The 18,133-nt window shown below is 41.3% G+C and overlaps 1 protein-coding gene across 2 annotated transcripts in view; it reads left to right on the forward strand.

The window, feature by feature from the left end:
• PHLPP2 (PH domain and leucine rich repeat protein phosphatase 2) overlaps positions 1-13,613 on the forward strand; it is a 51,365-nt gene extending 37,752 nt beyond the window's left edge. The window contains exons 12-18 of one of the 2 annotated variants that reach the window (XM_068993009.1): positions 689-889; positions 4,147-4,309; positions 4,492-4,622; positions 5,707-5,817; positions 8,378-8,572; positions 9,911-10,142; positions 12,459-13,613. In XM_068993009.1, coding sequence (XP_068849110.1) covers positions 689-889; positions 4,147-4,309; positions 4,492-4,622; positions 5,707-5,817; positions 8,378-8,572; positions 9,911-10,142; positions 12,459-13,613 — 2,188 coding nt within the window. The remainder of the gene's footprint in view (positions 1-688; positions 890-4,146; positions 4,310-4,491; positions 4,623-5,706; positions 5,818-8,377; positions 8,573-9,910; positions 10,143-12,458) is intronic. The other variant, XM_068993010.1, reaches the window with a different exon arrangement.
• The last annotated feature ends 4,520 nt before the right edge of the window (positions 13,614-18,133 follow it).

An 18,133-nucleotide genomic window follows, 5' to 3' on the forward strand; every position in this document is an offset into this window, starting at 1 on the left:
AAATCATACCATGTTTTACTTACTAGATAGGTGAAGGTTAAAGTGAATTACGATATTCAGTGTTGACAAAAGTATGAGCCAACGCATTCTTTGTATCCTTCTTGTGGGAGTATAGTTTGTTATAGCCTTTCTGGAGCTGATTTTGGCAATATATGTATAAAAATCTTAAAGATATGTGTAGCCTTTGACCCCACAGTTTCTGCTCCTGGGAATGTAGCCTAAAGAAATAATTGGGTATGGGCTCAAAGATATTCATTACAATGTTTATAATAACAAACAATTGGAAATAGCCGATATGCCCATAATTAGGGGATTATAGAAGGACTGGCTAAGTAAATGATTCTATTAAAATGAGACAAAAATTTTTCCAAAGGGTGACTTCACAGTTCACATACCTGTGAATGTGATACTCAGCAGCATCCTTTCAGCAGACATACAGACAGAAAAATATGAAGCTGGGTTAGAATCAAGCCAGTGCAGAAGCCCAGGAACTTAACTGGCATGAGTTGAGTAAAAGGAGCTTTCATTGGATAAAGTTAAGCAGAGAAAACACCCTGGAGGAAATTATTTTGTCATCAGTTTGGGACCATGGAAAGGCATTGTTGCATACTAAGATGGCATGATGGTTTCCACATCAGAAGGCAGCAAATAGCCATAAAGGAAATGATGGTTTGCATGTGTCTGTCAGTCTCAGATACTTGAATGCATCCGCAAATAGTCTGGAGTCTCTGCCATCTGCCTGTGCTGGGGAGGAGAGTCTGAGTGCGCTACAGCTGCTCTACCTGACCAACAACCTCCTGACAGATCAGTGTGTGCCCGTCCTGGTGGGGCATCCGCACCTGCGCATCCTGCATCTTGCAAACAACCAGCTACAGACATTTCCTGCAAGGTAAATAAATCCATACTCTGATCGTTTCAGACATGTAACGTGGTTCCACATTTGTCAGACTATGTCACAGCTCTTTTACTGGGTGCTCTTGCTTTATGTTAACTGACTTACCGATCCCTTACTTGAATGAGAAAGTCTGTTTGTACCCTTTTGTAAGTATCATTAACCACAGAGGTTGTGGTTAAAATGTGTTTAATTCTTAGTATATAGGTTGAATGTCTGCTGTATGTCAAGACCTGTGTACATACTAGGGAGACAGTGATAATTAAGTTGCAGTCTCTGTCCTTAAGGAACTTGAATTTAAATTAGGGAAATAGAAAAGTATTATAATATTGGCAGTTGCAGTGCAGTGTAATAAATGCAGGATGTTAAAGATATGTGTAGGTAGCTGCATTGCAGAGATGAATAGTATTTAGCCAGGCTATATTTATAAGACATAAGAGAGACATTTGGTGTTGTCAAAGTTTTAAACAGCATTAGTGGAAAAATAAGTATCTTCCAAAATACCTTTGATTAAAAAATTTTTTTAGAAAATTTGACACCAGAAAAATCCATGAAGGTAGTTATTAAAAATCATATTTTCAAAACCTACACACATAGGAAAATGACATTTGATATAATTTGAGTGAAATTATATATATATCATAAAATTATATTTGATACCATTTGAATGAAAATTATTTGTTTCTAGTTTTGTTTTACAAATTTTCTTAGAAATGTGTTAAACACGGAAAACAGAGATTGTAATTTTTGTGATTGTTTATAAAATATTTGGCGCTTATAGAAGACAAGTGCAATAAAGTTGATTGCTTCCTTGAAAGAACTTGAGCAATAGCTTTTAAAGTGAATGCAGAATCTCAATTTCAAGATGTGATAGATCTCTTGAAATCCTAGCAGATTAGTTCATTTGGCCTCAAATATGTTCAGATAAAGTGAAAATGACACACCACTGATAAGTTATATGAGTTTATGAAGCTCTTGGGAAATACCAGATGTAATACTCTTGAAACTTATGAAGTCCTCCTAATTTGATGACATTGTTGGACTGGTTCAGTTCAGTTCAGTCACTCAGTCGTGTCCGACTCTTTGCGACCCCATGAATTGCAGCACGCCAGGCCTCCCTGTCCATCACCAACTCCCGGAATTCACTCAAACTCACGTCCATCGAGTCAGTGATGCCATCCAGCCATCTCATCCTCTGTCGTGCCCTTCTCCTCCTGCCCCCAATCCCTCCCAGGATCAGAGTCTTTTCCAATGAGTCAGCTCTTCACATGAGGTGGCCAGAGTACTGGAGTTTCAGCTTTAGCATCATTCCTTCCAAAGAACACCCGGGACTGATCTCCTTTAGAATGGACTGGTTGGATTTCCTTGTAGTCCAAGGGACTCTCAAGAGTCTTCTCCAACACCAGAGTTCAAAAGCATCAACTTTCCTCACAGTCCAACTGTCACATCCATACATGACTACTAGAAAAACCATAGCCTTGACTAGACGGACCTTTGTTGGCAAAGAAATGTCTCTGCTTTTGAATATGCTATCTAGGTGGATCATAACTTTCCTTCCAAGGAGTAAGCGTCTTTTAATTTCATGGCTTCAGTCACCATCTGCAGTGATTTTGGAGCCCCCAAAAATAAAGTCTGACACTGTTTCCACTGTTTCCCCATCTGTGTCCCATGAGGTGATGGGACCAGATGCCATCATGATCTTAGTTTTCTGAATGTTGGACTAGAGTAATCTGAATACAGATAATAAAACTAAATGGAATTCAGGAGCAGAATTTTAAGGAAAATATGTGTTCTAACCTCAATCGTAAGTCTGCTGTCATCTCCTGAACAACGTTATAATTGCATGGGCACAGTCCAAGGCTTCTGTTTCCTTTGGATTGTGTTCAGAATCCAGCACAGTTCTGGGTGCTCAGTAAGACTGATTGAGATATAGATGTTGGGTCTCTGTGTAAGAGAAAAGCATGAGGTTTGGACATGGGAACACCTTAAATATATATGATTAAGTTTTTTAAAAAGTTATAAAACAGTACATGTAATAAGCACCATGTTTTAATTTTAAAAAAAGTAGGGTTTCATGCATTAAAAAGGACAAGAATACTCACTACCAAATTGTCATCGGAGATTAAATCTGGTCATGGGGTTAAAAGTTTTTTTTTATGTTCAGCTTTATTTTTCAATATTTTTCAGTGAGTATTACTATTGTAATAAGAAAGCAATTTTAATTCACGAAACTCAATTATTACAAATTTTTTAGTATTCTAGCAATGGAAATTATCTGTGATATATGAAAAGGGCAGAGTTAATGCAAAATCTGCATATGAAAAATTTGACAGGAAATTCAGCAAAATGAAAATAACTTTTTCAGATTGGTGGTGGTACTCTGGATATATTTTTTTTATTTTCTGAACTTTCTGTTGTGGGCTTCCCTAGTAGACCAGTGGTAAAGAATCCATCTGCAATGCAGGAGACGTGGGTTCGATCCCTGGATCAGGAAGATCCCCTGGAGAAGGAATACCCATAACTCTAGTGAATCTTGCCTCTGAAATCCCATGGACAGAGGAACTTGGGAGACTGCAGTCCATGTGGTCACAAAGAGTTAGACACGACTTAGCAAGTAAACAGCAATACAAACTTTCTGTTAGAGCAGTTTATTATCTTTACAGTTTTAAAAAATCTAGATAAAGATGTTAGGCCCTCTGAAGCGATTCTGCTTACTGCATAGAAAGCTTGGCTTACTCCACTGGGACAGTGTGAATGGCCTGCATCACAGCCCATGGTACAGGGTTGTATTTATGCTCGGCACTTGGTAAAGTTTATGGAAGCTGGATTATGTTATGAATAACTGGAAATTAAAACTGAAAGGAATGTTAGTGATAATTTAGTACAACTTTTTATTTTATAGCTGAGGATATTGATGTCCAATGACTAACTTATCCAGTATTTTGCTACTAGTTAGTGGCAAAGCAGTACCGTAATTAGTCTAGTTAACCCTGGGAAGACGTTCCTGCCCCGAAGATCCAGCAGCTGCAGTAGAACCATGGGACACTCCAGCTCTCAAAGTGCACTGAGAGGGAGGCAGATGAGGCTGCATTTGAGGCTGAGGCTCGGCGGGAACATTCGTTCACCGTGGTGGCTGTTCATTATGGCCAGTTACCAGGCCACAGGCTGGTCCCCTCTGTACTCTGGCTGCTGTAGAACTTGCTTGGCAGCTGCTTGTTTAGGTGCAGTATGGTATTTTGGTGTTTCTTTTTCAGCAAACTAAATAAATTGGAGCAGTTGGAAGAACTCAACCTAAGTGGTAACAAGCTTAAAACCATCCCCACGACCATTGCGAACTGCAAAAGGCTGCACACTCTGGTGGCCCACTCCAACCACATCAGTATTTTTCCGGAAATACTGCAGTTGCCTCAGATCCAGGTACTTCTGGGTGCTGTGTCCTGGGGAGATGGCTGGAGTGTGACTCCTAAGAAAGTGGCAGTTTGGGATCACAGTATATTTAACTGACTCTTGGAAAGAAATGAAATTCCCTTTGAGGATATAGTAGGAGTTTGAACGTTAGGGAGTTAAGAATTAACTTAATCTCTCCCTTTTCCTTTCAGTTTGTAGACCTAAGTTGCAATGACTTGACCGAAATCCTGATTCCAGAGGCTCTACCTGCTACTTTACAAGACCTGGACCTGACTGGAAATACAAATCTGGTTCTGGAACACAAGACACTGGACACATTTAGGTAGGAAGACTTCTGATGTTGAATCCACGTGTGCTCTTACTCCCACCAGCCTTGTGTGGTTCTTCATAATGACTGTGCAGACCTCAGTTTATTAAAGCTGTAGGATGACTTAGGTCATAAAGCCCCTTGGTTCTCTTCTTTGATCCAGTTTGTGTTGGGTGTTCTGTCCAGCAGTCAAGCTCAGCATCATGGTTGCTGCTCAGCCGCACCCCAGTACCTTTACAGGGGGCTGCATCCCACAGGCTTGCAAACCCTATACTTGCCCACGACCAAAGAAAGAGCCCAGAGGAGGCAACAGAGACATCATGGTTTAAAGGGTAGGGGGTTCTTACTTGTTTGAACCAAGGTACTAGAGCAACACTCCACCATGTGCAGCAGATGGCGTGCAGGACATGGTAGTATCTACTGCAGAGGGGGAGGTCACGGTTACCTGGGAAACAGCAGAGGAGCACGCCCCCTCACCCCTGCCTTTGATAAACTGTCATAGTAGAGATAGATAGTTCACATCTAAAGATCAGAACAGTCACTAGCTAGGGCTAGGTGAAGTGGTGGGAGGTCAGAGGTGGGTTGGGGCGTTATGTATGAGTTTATGATTAGGCTCTCTGATTAAGAGGGAAGGTCAGTAAGGTGAGTAGGGTGTGAGTGAGACAGGACTTGGTCAAGCAGGGGAGGTACAGAGAGCAAGAGAACAGCTATCTTGAGTGGTCTGATCGTATAGCAGGCATAGGTAATTTAGGTGGCACAGATTATATTGTGTTACATCTAAGACAGTGCAGAATCACTGTACCGAGACTTCAATGTATCAAAATACTTCAACTAAGTAGACAATTGGTTGAAACTAGAAATCTTTGTTGTGCTTAGTTTTTCAGTGAAATGAATGGCATCAGTTATTACAAAATTGGCCCGTATGTCTTCCTCCTACCCCTTTTCTTTCTTTCTCTTCCTTCTTGGTCTGTGGGTCTCTCTGGAAATGAGTCTTGGTATGTCAACAGATTATTTTGTAAAAACAAATTATTGTTGGGATAGCTTTTGTAAAGTAGAGATGCATGTAAGGTTTAAACCTCCCTTCCTCCACTTCCCACAGCCATATCACCACCCTGAAAATTGATCAGAAACCTTTGCCAACTACTGATTCTACAGTTACATCAACCTTTTGGAGCCACGGACTGGCTGAGATGGCAGGGCAGAGAAATAAGTGAGTATCATGGCCATGAAGACTGAGAAAATTCTCCTGACATCTGGAAACAGATCTAATGCTGAAAGCTAGGCCATGTTGTTCTCCTGGTTTGACATAAACAAATCACAGAATGTCAACATCAGATAAGATTCCTCTGAGACTGTGATCTGGTAAGACACAACAAGATGAATGTGCACAGAACACTCACACCCCACCTCGTAACTAAGATGGGTGACTGCTCCTTTCTTTATCAATCACAGCTTTGTTCCTATGCTAACCTTCTTTCCCTGTAGTTAAGTTTTGTTGAGATTATCAACCATAGAATAGCCCTGCTTGCTTTTTTTTTTTTAGCTTTATTAAACATTTTTTTCTCTTATTCAGTTCAGTTCAGTTGCTCAGTCGTGTCTGACTCTTTGTGACCCCATGAATTGCAGCACGCCAGACCTCCCTGTCCGTCACCAACTCGCGGAGTTCGCTCAAACGCACGTCCCTTGAGTCAGTGATACTATCCAGCCATCTCATCCTCTGTCATCCCCTTCTCCTGCCCCCAATCCCTCCCAGCATCAGTCTTTTCCAATGAGTCAGCTCTTCGCATGAGGTGGCCAAAGTACTGGAGTTTCAACTTTAGCATCAGTCCTTCCAAAGAACACCCGGGACTGATCTCCTTTAGAATGGACTGGTTGGATCTCCTTGCATTCTAAGGGGCTCTCAAGAGTCTTCTCCAACACCAGAGTTCAAAAGCATCAATTCTTTGGCACTCAGCTTTCCTCACAGTCCAACTGTCACATCCATACATGACTACTGGAAAAACGATAGCCTTGACTATATGAACCTTTGTTGGCAAAGAAATGTCTCTGCTTTTGAATATACTATCTAGGTTGGTCATAACTTTTCTTCCAAGGAGTAAGCGTCTTTTAATTTCATGGCTGCAGTCACCATCTGCAGTGATTTTGGAGCCCCCAAAAATAAAGTCTGACACTGTTTCCACTATTTCCCCATCTATTTCCCATTAAGTGATGGGACCAGATGCCATGATCTTTGTTTTCTGAATGTTGAGCTTTAAGCCAACTTTTTCACTCTCCTCTTTCACTTTCATCAAGAGGCTTTTGAGTTCCTCCTCACTTTCTGCCATAAGGGTGGTGTCATCTGCATATCTGAGGTTATTGATATCTCTCCTGGCAACCTTGATTCCAGCTTGTGCTTCTTCCAACCCAGTGTTTCTCATGATGTACTCTGCATATAAGTTAAATAAGCAGGGTGACAATATACAGCCTTGAGGTACTCCTTTTCCTATTTGGACCCAGTCTGTTGTTCCATGTGCAGTTCTAACTGTTGCTTCCTGACCTGCATATAGGTTTCTCAAGAGGCAGGTCAGGTGCTCTGGTATTCCCATCTCTTTCAGAATTTTCCACAGTTTATTGTGATCCACACAGTCAAAGGCTTTGGCATAGTCAATACAGCAGAGATAGATGTTTTTCTGGAACTCTCTTGCTTTTTCGATGATCCAGCGAATTTTGGCAATTTGATCTCTGGTTCCTCTGCCTTTTCTAAAACCAGCTTGAACATCTGGAAGTTCACGGTTCACGTATTGCTGAAGCCTGGCTTGGAGAATTTTGAGCATTACTTACTGGCGTGTGAGATGAGTGCAATTGTGTGGTAGTTTGAGCATTCTTTGGCATTGGCTTTCTTTGGGATTGGAATGAAAACTGACCTTTTCCAGTCCTGTGGCCACTGCTGAGTTTTCCAAACTTGCTGGCATATTGAGAGCAGCACTTTCACACCATCATCTTTCAGGATTTGAAATTTCTCTTATTAATATGTATATTTTAAAATTTTTGGCTGCACCGTGGGGCAGGTCCCCGACTGAGGATCAAACCTGTACTCCCTGCCTTAGAAGGCAGATTCTTAACCACTGGACCAACAGGGAAGTCCCAGAATAGCCCTGCTTTCTGACAGCACCCAATCTAGTATCACCCCCCACTTTGTTAGAGTTTCCCCAAAGTGATCCAGCCAAACCCAAATACTATACTAGGTTTTTTTCCAAATCCTGTACTAGGTTTTTTCCAATACCCACTAATATACTCTTGAGTCCCATGGTGTGCTTTCTTTCATTGTTATATGATAAACCCAACTTGTTGAGCTACAGGTGTGTTGTACACTTTGGGGAAGTCTTTGACTGAAGGGTGTCGATAATAGGCCTTTATCACTACTGAGAAAAAACATCTTTCTAGCCTTCTGTAACATTGCAAAGGTAATATGTACTGCTCCTGAATGTGGCTGAATTCCTCCATTTCTTATGACATCAACTCTTTAAGATGTTGCCTACTTATCTTCTGTGTAACGCTTTTTTCATGTATAGATGGGGATTTACCACTATTCTTCTCCACTCTCAATCAGGGCTGCACCACATGGCATACAAGATCTTAGTTTTCTGATCAGGGATCAAACCTGTGTTCCCTGTGTTAGAAGTGAGTCCTAACCACAGGACTGCTAGGGAATTCCCTTCCTTTTTTAAAGAAGCTCCCTGGAGAAGAATGCTTTGCCACTGACTTTCTCTGTCTTTCTTCTGTTGTGATAGGTTATGTGTGTCTGCTCTAGCTGTGGATAACTTTGCAGAGGGGGTGGGAGCTGTGTATGGCATGTTTGACGGTGACCGGAACGAGGAGCTCCCTCGCCTTCTCCAGTGTACCATGGCTGATGTGCTTTTGGAAGAGGTGCAGCAGTCAACAAATGACACAGTTTTCATGGCTAATACCTTCTTGGTATCTCACAGGTAAGCAGGTGGGTTGGTCTGGGTCTCAATTATAAGTACAGGAGCAAGGTGAGATCTTGATTTGTGTCTCATGACCGTTCTGTCCATCAGCATGGAACATGGGGACTGTGGCTCTTTAAAGAGCCTGTGGGAGCTGTTTGTTTTCTCAAGGCTGCTGAGAATCTGGAAAGCCCAGACAGCATGTGTTATGTATGTGTTATGTGCATTTGAGGGGAGGAAGGTGGTTACGCCTCTATAAGATTCTCCTAAGGGTCAGTGACCTACAGAGGTTAAGCACTCATCAGATTCTTGTTTTTAAAATACTTATTATTGAGGATTTACCAGCTAATCTCCTCGCTGATGCTTAAGCCCCTTAAAGGCAAACACCCTATAAACCAAACTGTTGAAAACTCTTTGCGGCTAATAGAGCATCTTGCCCAGCAGGTGGGCTGCTTAAAGCATACGGACAACTGAGAGAGTGACCCTTTGCATACTCAGTGTTCAGATGCAACAGCCTGGAGCCCAGGCTGGTTTCACCTGTCATTATAACACAAAGATGTTGGGAAAGAAGTCTATTTTTCAGTAATAGAATTGAGCCTAGGGACTTGGGAAAATAAAGCATTTGGGAAAGGAAACTCAATTTATGAGGCACTTCCCAAGAGCTGGGCACAGTTCCAAGCATTTTTCATACTGTATCTTTAATTTTCTAAATAAGCCGAGGAGGTGAGTATTTTAATCGGAAAAATTTCTTGGAGCATTAACTTGCTGAAGATCTATAGCCCATAAATGGGAGAGCTGGAATCTGAAACCAGATCTTTCTGATAGCATCTGTTCTGTGCTTAGCATTGTGTACCAAGTGCTGGGGGTTGGGGATAGACACCATGTGCATGGGAGAAATAGAAGGAAAACTATGGGCCTTCTTTTGGGGAACTTACAACCCAAGTAAGTGGTTCAGAGTGTTGTTCTAGGACCAGAAGCCTCAGCATCACCAAAAACTTGCTGGAAGGTAGATTACTGGGCCAGCCCTTTCCCTACTGAATCAGAAACTTAACAAGCACTTCAGGTGGTTCTGATTTGCTTCAGTTGGAAGCCACTGAGTTAGGTTATTGCTGATTATGATCAATCAGAAGCAGCAGAGAAAGTTACCTCTTTATTGTCTTCTTTGCCCCCACCCTTTTGGTAAAATTTTTTAGCTAAGAGTAGAAGGCAAAGCTCTCTTCACCATCATCACTCATATCAAGATGGATGAGGGTGAGGTGGGTTCATGGTCAACAGAAAAACGAGGAAGTCTTGGATATGAAGGACTGCTGCTTTCTTCTAAAACTAGCTGTGTTTTCATTTTCTTTTCTTTCTAAACAGGAAATTAGGAATGGCTGGCCAGAAACTAGGCTCTTCGGCTCTCCTTTGTTACATCCGTCCTGACACTGCCGATCCAGTGAATAGCTTTAGCTTGACTGTGGCTAATGTTGGCACATGCCAAGCAGTCCTGTGTCGAGGTGGGAGGCCAGTGCCACTCTCTAAAGTCTTCAGCCTGGAACAGGATCCAGAGGAGGCTCAGAGGGTGAAGGACCAAAAAGCCATCATAACAGAGGTGAATCTTACTCTCCACCACTCACTTCTGCTCCTCGAATCCAATGAATGCTATTCTACATAGAACAATGAAAGTCCATTTTCTTCCTATCAAGCCTTGTAAATTGTACTCAATCCAGATAATAGTAACAGAAGAAAATCTAATGAGCAGCTAATGACTAGCAGAAAGAAAGAGCAAAGTAATTAAAAATGAAAAATCCTAAATTGTGGTCTTTAGACTTATACCTAACATGTAAAATAAATGTAAATGTCCTCCTTGGTTAATTTTCATCTGATTTCTTATTCCAAAACACAAGAAGAAAAAGTTTTATAGTTTGACATCCCTGTTCTGAAGTGCAAAGTTTCACAGTAGTTTTCCTGTTTATGGCTGAACATATTCTGGTTTGTTTTTTTTAATAAAGAAGCATCAATTTTCTAGTATTTCATAACTCTTCTCCTTTTTCAGAAGTTAGCATAGGACTTTTGCTTTCAAAGAGACTTTAGCAATTACATGTGAACATTGTTTACTGCAAAGCAAAGCAGAATTTTGTTCAGATCTTGTGCCCATATTTAATTGTTTATTTCTTGACTGTTGAGTTCTTTGTGTATTTTGGATACAAGTCCTTATCAGAAATGTTTTGCAAATATTTTCTCAGTCTGTGGCATGTCTTTCATTCTTTTAGTAGTATCTTTTGCAGAGCAGAAGTTTTTAGTTTAATGAAGTCCCACTTACCAGTTTTCTTCCTCATGGGTCATGCTTTTGGTGTTGTATTTAAAAACTCATTGCCCAACCCAAAGTCACCTAGATTTTCTTCTGTGTTGTCTTCTAGAAGTTTTGTCTTTTACATTTAGATCTGTAATTTATTTTGAATTAATTTTTTTTTAGTAAGTGTAGCTTGCTCCATGTCCAGATTTTTTTTTTTTGGACATGTAAATGTCCAGTTGTCCCAGCAGCAAATTGCCTTAGCTCCTTGTCAAAGATCAGTGGACTCTTATTTGTGTGGGTCCACTTCTGGGCTGTCCTGTCAGAATTTTACAATAAGGACTGTCTAAAAGATTCCATCCAAGGAAGCACAAAACCAAAAAATTATCCTTCTAATGTGGTTCATGCTATCTGTGAAGATTCTGGAACTATGATCTTAGGAGGGTGTTTTAGTCAGAACAAATGAAAGATAAAAGATAACTTTTTATTTGATTAGTCTATTACATAATTTAATTAATGCTGTTAAGATTTTTCTTAGGGAATCCTAGACAAGTAGGAAACATTTTTATAATTATAGACATGTACTGTTTGTTTGTTACCTGCTTAAGCATTGTACTTTCATTGTTTTGTTTAACCTTCACAATAACCCCCATAAAAGAAGTGCTTTTATTTTTATTTCACAGATGAGGAAAATAAAATTATAAATTTTGAGTTTGTGACAAGTTCTGATAAATAAGAGTGCCAGGATTTTCACCCAAAGAATGACTGCAGCTATGAAATTAATATATTGAGGGCTTAGGTGGTTTTGTTTGGTTTTCTATTAAGAAATCAGTATGAAGCATCTGGCAGATGAACATGCCCAGCTTGCAACCAGGGTTATTCCTTTTCCTCTGAGTCTAGAATTATATCATTCTTAATATGACCCTTAGAGAGTAGGTAAATTATGCCATGGATTCAGACTTTCCTTTTCTAGGCCAAATGACTTCAGGGATTATTCAGTGCTTTAGCTATAAAGATTCTCTTACCCAGTTAATATCTTCAGTCCCAACTCTGCCTTTGTTATTTATTTGGCTGTGCTGGGTCTTAGTTGCAGCATATGGGATCCAGTTGCCTGACCAGGGATCGAATCTGGGTCCCCTGGACTGGTAGTGTGGAGTCTTAACCACTGAACCACCAGAAAAATCCCCCAACTCTGCTTTTAATGAGAAGTCATTTTTAGTGACCCATCTGAGTTTTGGCCCCTGCCAGAATATGAGTGATGGAGAATTAATGATAGTTTTGCTTATTATTTTCCAAACAGTTGTGTCTCTATTTAAGAACATGCTGAGGCCTATACTTAATGTTAGAGCGAATATCTTTTGAGATGGAGGTGCCTTTTAACCACTTAGTTTTTATTGGTTTTAACTCAGTCCTCTCAACTATTAGTGGTATAATACCCATTTGATATTCTGTCCTTTTGGAATTCTATACATTTATTTTTTGTAAATCCACTTAAAATTACACAGACTCTAGGAGAAAACCATATAACATGTCAACTCTATTCTATTGTAGAGCCCTAAGTGTTGTGATCTGGAAAGATATAAAATTGTGTGTCACTGTTGCTTGTTTCTCAAAGTTTGCATTCTGCTTCTCTAGGACAACAAAGTGAATGGGGTGACCTGCTGTACCCGGCTGCTGGGCTGTACATACCTCTACCCTTGGATCCTTCCCAAGCCCCACATATCTTCCACTCCACTCACCATTCAGGATGAGCTGCTAATTCTGGGAAACAAAGCATTGTGGGAACACTTGTCATATACAGAAGCAGTCAACGCAGTACGCCATGTGCAAGACCCATTAGCAGCTGCCAAGAAGCTGTGCACATTAGCCCAGAGCTATGGTTGTCAGGACAATGTGGGGGCGATGGTGGTTTATTTGAACATTGGTGAGGAAGGCTGTACTTGTGAAATGAATGGGCTCACGCTCCCAGGTCCTATGGGTTTTGCTTCAACTGCCATCATCAAGGACCCGCCCAAGCCGACCACTCCTTCCTCCAGTAGTGGTATTGCCTCTGAGTTCAGTAGCGAGATGTCCACTTCAGAGGTGAGCAGCGAGGTGGGGTCTACTGCTTCTGATGAACATAACACTGTTGGCCTGGATGCTGGCTTGCTTCCGAGGCCAGAGAGGCGATGCAGCCTCCACCCGGCACCTACTTCGGGGGTGTTCCAACGCCAGCCCTCTTGTGCGACTTTCTCGAGTAACCAGTCTGACAATGGCCTGGACAGTGATGATGATCAGCCGGTAGAAGGGGTCATGACAAACGGCAGCAAGGTGGAAGTAGAAGTAGATATCCACTGCTGTCGGGGGAGGGATCTTGAGAACTCGCCTACCCTTCCAGAGAATTCTCCTGCCCCGTGCCCCGAGGACCGTGCTAGAGGATCGTTATTTGGGATCCGAAGACAGAACAGTGTGAACAGTGGCATCCTCCTGCCAGTGAGCAAAGACCGGACGGAGTTACAGAAGTCTCCCTCCACTTCCTGTCTCTATGGAAAGAAGCTCTCCAATGGCTCTATCGTACCCCTGGAAGACAGCCTGAACCTCATCGAGGTGGCCACTGAAGCACCCAAGAAGAAAACTGGCTATTTTGCTGCCCCTACTCAGCTGGAGCCAGAGGACCAGTTTGTCATACCTCGTGACCTAGAAGAGGAAGTGAAGGAACAAATGAAACACCACCAGGAAAGCAGGCACGAGCCTGAGCCCAGTGAAGAGGATCGGACCGAGCTCCCGGAGGAGTTCGACACGGCTCTGTAGTCCTCCCCCAGGGGCCATGGCATCGCGCGAGGCTGCTTGGTGTAGGGTAGGGGACCCTGCCAGGGGCGTTCTGCCTCTGTATCTCTAAACCACAGATGAGAGGGGGCTGGATCTCAGAGGTGGAAATGGTGAGAGCTGTCAGGGTCTTGCTCTGGATAAGCTAGTCAACACCATCAGTGTTAAGTTTCACATTTAACCTGCATAGGGATCCCCAGGGTTCCTGGGGAGCAGGCAGGCATCACTCTGTATCAGTCCTACCACCTGCCATTAACCCTTTCTCTCCTAGGATAATTTTGAGAATTTGCCTGCCTGGGCAGGAAAGGGACTATTTCTGTGGAGGAATAACTGAAGATTGGTTCCTTTTATTGATTGCTGCTGATGGATCTCTGTGACAGAGAAATCACCTTCTATCTCAACCTGATGGGATGTGATGTGACTAGTCACATGGCTTTTCCTTCTTCTCTACGAGAATACAGCCTATTGAAATGATGTTTATTGGAAATGTAGAACCAATCAAACAGATAATTTATGTTTGTGATGTAATGAGAGCACTTTCCACTGACTGTGAACTTTTTATTTTCAAATCTGCACTCGAGCCAATCTTCTTAGAGGCAGCCCGGATCCTTTGTCCGTAGGCAGGATGATCATCGGGAGTTGGGGCCAGCTGTGAGGGTACGAGAAAGGGCCCTGGGAAATGGACTGTTGGATGTCAGACTGTGAAAGTCCCTGAGAAACAGGGGAGTAGGATCTTCTTTGGGGGATGAAGATGGGGAAGGGGTGAAGAACAAGACTACTTCCCCCAAATCACAAAAAGAGAATAACTGACAAATGTGACACCTGCTCGGAATCTCCCAGAAGATCACAAGAGAGGCATTTGGAGATTGGCTTCTTTGCATAACATGAGGTGGAGCTGGCAGTCAGCCTTCTAGTACGCAGGGCCCAAGGCTGATGCTGCTTCTCACATCCAAGTAACCTTGAGTTACAGCAGATGACTCTGAATAGACTGAGGCTGAATGAGAACAGATGGATGGATGGAGCTTCCAGTTAGACAAGTTCCTTCTCTCATTCTCGAGCCTAGAGATGGTTTTCTAAAACATTAGGAGTGAGTTAAGTTTCAACTTTTAATGGTTAACAGAGTCTTCTGAAAATGCTTATCCACCTCACATGGCTTGACAATACTGGGCTCAATTTCTGAAAAACTTGATTGAGAAAATCCTAAGCTTACAGAAAACCTGGTTTACTGATTTTTTTTTTTTTTTTGCACATTCCATGTAAGCCTAGCAAAATGCAGTTCCTTCCATATTTCTGTTCCATTTCCTTTTCCTACAAAGTTTTGACATTGCTTAATTTTACCCAGTGGGGAATGTGCTTTGAATTTTTAGAATACTTTGACAATTAAAAAGAAAATAGAGTAGAATCATTTTAAATCTGTTTCATGAGAAATGAAATGTTAAAGATAGGGTTGCTCTATACATACATATGTTGGGGGTTTTAAGTTTTGCTGAAGCAGTAGTAGAAAACCAGATGACCTCTCCATAGAGAGGTATCCTCATCTTCTCAGAGGCCTGTACCCATGTGTACGTGTCAGTGGGGTACACACTCTTGGAAGATTCCATACCAGTGAGTGTCTGGTGTTCAGCCTCTCTAAGATATGAATTTGAGTCCCCAAATTGTCAGGAACACTTTTTTCTGTGTCAAACTACTTGTTAGCTACTGAAAAATTGTAGAACTCAGGTCTTGATTTGAAGTGGGGAACATAATATGGTTCATACAAAGTTCAGGTGCTGTAAGAAAGATGGGAACAATAGTGTGTTGCCGCCTTATTTTTTTATGGGAAAATGGGGAGAAATGAAGGAAAAATGAAGGGAAAACCCAAGATGATAGTGATGAAAATTATTTTGGGATGATACCACTTTAATAGTATAGGCTTTTTAAAATTGTCCTTTGTCTGTGAACTGTTTCTTGTCTCTTTGTTTCCCACCCTATGCTAATTGGAACCACTACAAAGCCCAGTTATGCAACTACTTAACTGAAAGTAAATGTATTTATTTGGTAATCAGAAGAACCTTCAAATTCCCAGTGTTCTTTTATGTTTATGTCCCAGGTTTATGTTCAGGAAACATTAGGTTGTATGAAAATCTTTTAATATAGGCTGTACCAAAACTGATTGCTTTTTTTGTAAGTTCCTTTGATTCACTTCCCTCTATAATTGCTATTTGTTAAAACAGAGGATGAAAAGGCCATAGCCCATCACCAAAAATACACAGAACCCTCTTGACCTATGAAGTCATTTACACTTACTGTGTGAGCTGATTAGGTTGTCAGGTGGTGAAAGCCAGTAATCTGTTTCCAGGTGAATGTAATCTGCTTCCCAGGACTTTACCCAGAGGACGCGTTCCCCAGGTGGGCAGAGGCCTGTTGATCTCTAGCCCAGAGGTTCCGGCCTCTGCACGATTCTCAGGTCCCTGTGTATACCTCCCATTTAATGGAGCTGTTTAAAGAGAGTTTCTGAAAGAACATCACTCCTGCTTATGGGAGCAGTCCAGGAGTCCCATGGAAGAAAGGAAACTATACACGTCTTGGCAGCCATGGTATTTTTATTCTTATCCAGATGGATTGGAAATGTATTTGAAAATTTGAATGCTAGTATGTCATAAAGCTACCGTGATACCATAGAGTCATTGAATTATTACTCCTCATTCAAGTGAGGGCTTTCTTATACTACTGTAGAGTGTATGTGCAATAAGTTGATGAATTCATTTTCCTGATGTATAGAAGAACCAACACGAGCAGCTTGGTAATCATTGGGTGCTATTTTAATTGTTTGTAGCGAGTGCTATTTTCTAGGAGATGGAGCCAGTTAGGTTTGGCTGATCTGCTGAATATCAGATGATGCCCTTCTTTCCATGTCAGCTCTCAGCAAAAGCAGGTACTTGGAAGCCACAGGCTCCCCTCCTCTGTCTACTCAATAATCACTAATGAAGAGACCTCCACAGGGAGCACTTGGCTGTTGTCGATAAACATACCAATTATTAAATAGTCTCCAAGCCATTCAGTGATGTCTGCAGCATCACTCTAGAACTGTCTTGTGTCACTTTTTTACTTCCCTCTGGGCGGGGCCTCTCAGACTCCCCGGTTCATGGAGGCAAGTTAATCTTTCTCTCCAGTTAGTGACTTTTGCCCCATAGTTGGGTAAGCACTTTCTAGACTGAGAAAAGCAGCTACAGTAAATCCTGCTCTGTTTCCCTCATTTGGTGATCATTCAGTCACACATAAGCTCCTTGTATTCTAAATTTCATGCACTTCTCCCAGACGCTATAGAGTTTTCTCTCACTGTTGCCAGTGGAGGTCATCCAGACAGTGAGTTCATATCTTATGGTTTTGTGCAATCATTGTCGTATTGTAGTCCTAAGACTCATTATAGTGTATTTTTGATATTTTTGAAATGTGTTAAATTTTTTAATTCAATAATATGAGCCAGAGCATGTTGCAGCAAATCTATTGTTTGTAAAAAAATAAAAATAACAACAATAATAATAAATAAAATAAAATGGAATATCTTTTTCATGGCTTTGTTTTAAAATGGAATACCTGTTACTTTATAAGTACTTTATTTTAGCATGAAACTGTAATTTTCTCTAACTTGTATGTAGAATTAGTTTCTTAACCAAAAGCACCTTTAGGATTTTTCTGCTTTTTCTTGCTTTAGGGGAAGATAAGTGAAATCACATTCCATGACAAATATGAAGCTATGAGTTAAGGCAAGAATAAATATTTTTGATCACCTTTTAAGCTGAAATAGCAATAAAGTTTTTTACATTAAGAAATATTATATTCTGACTTGGTTTATATGTTTAAAGAAATCCCAAAGACAAGAAGCATGGTCCTTATTTCCATGCAGGTTATTAGCTGATGAAAGGGAGCTCAACTTGTGAATAATCTACACTCCTCTTAAACCACAGAGCTACCAACGATACAGTGGAACTAAGTGGATAATCTGGCCATCATGTCTGTCCTTATGGCTTTGGTGTTAGACTTTAAGGCAGTGAGTTTTGGCTCACAATACCTCTGATCTAGGTAAGCCTCTAAATCGTTCCCCTTCCCTCTCCCTATTGGTTGTCTCCCATAATTTCTGGATGTCCAAGCAAGATTAGCTACCTCTCACTCCAAATAAAGGCCCAGTTGAAATAATTTTGCAGGTTTCCTCCTCATTTAGCAGAATTTATGACACTTCCAATGTGCTGGGCCCAATGCCGCCACCTGCTTTCATACCTCAGTTCCATGACACACAAACCCACCTATTCCAGGGTGGCATAAGTACTTCATGTGACAATTTCCCTGGTACATCAAACACCACAAGAACACTGGAACATGTTTCAATGTGTGATCCACAGGGTCTGAGTTTTGCCTCTGCTACTTAAAAAAGGTTTAACTTTAGGCAAGTTCATCTCCCCAGGCACAGTTTTTTTCCTGATGTTAAAATGGAAATAAGAGTCATCAGCTGAGTTAAAATGAGATGA

This window comes from Capricornis sumatraensis, chromosome 20, assembly GCF_032405125.1.
Source record: "Capricornis sumatraensis isolate serow.1 chromosome 20, serow.2, whole genome shotgun sequence".
NCBI classification, from domain to species: Eukaryota; Metazoa; Chordata; class Mammalia; order Artiodactyla; family Bovidae; genus Capricornis; species Capricornis sumatraensis.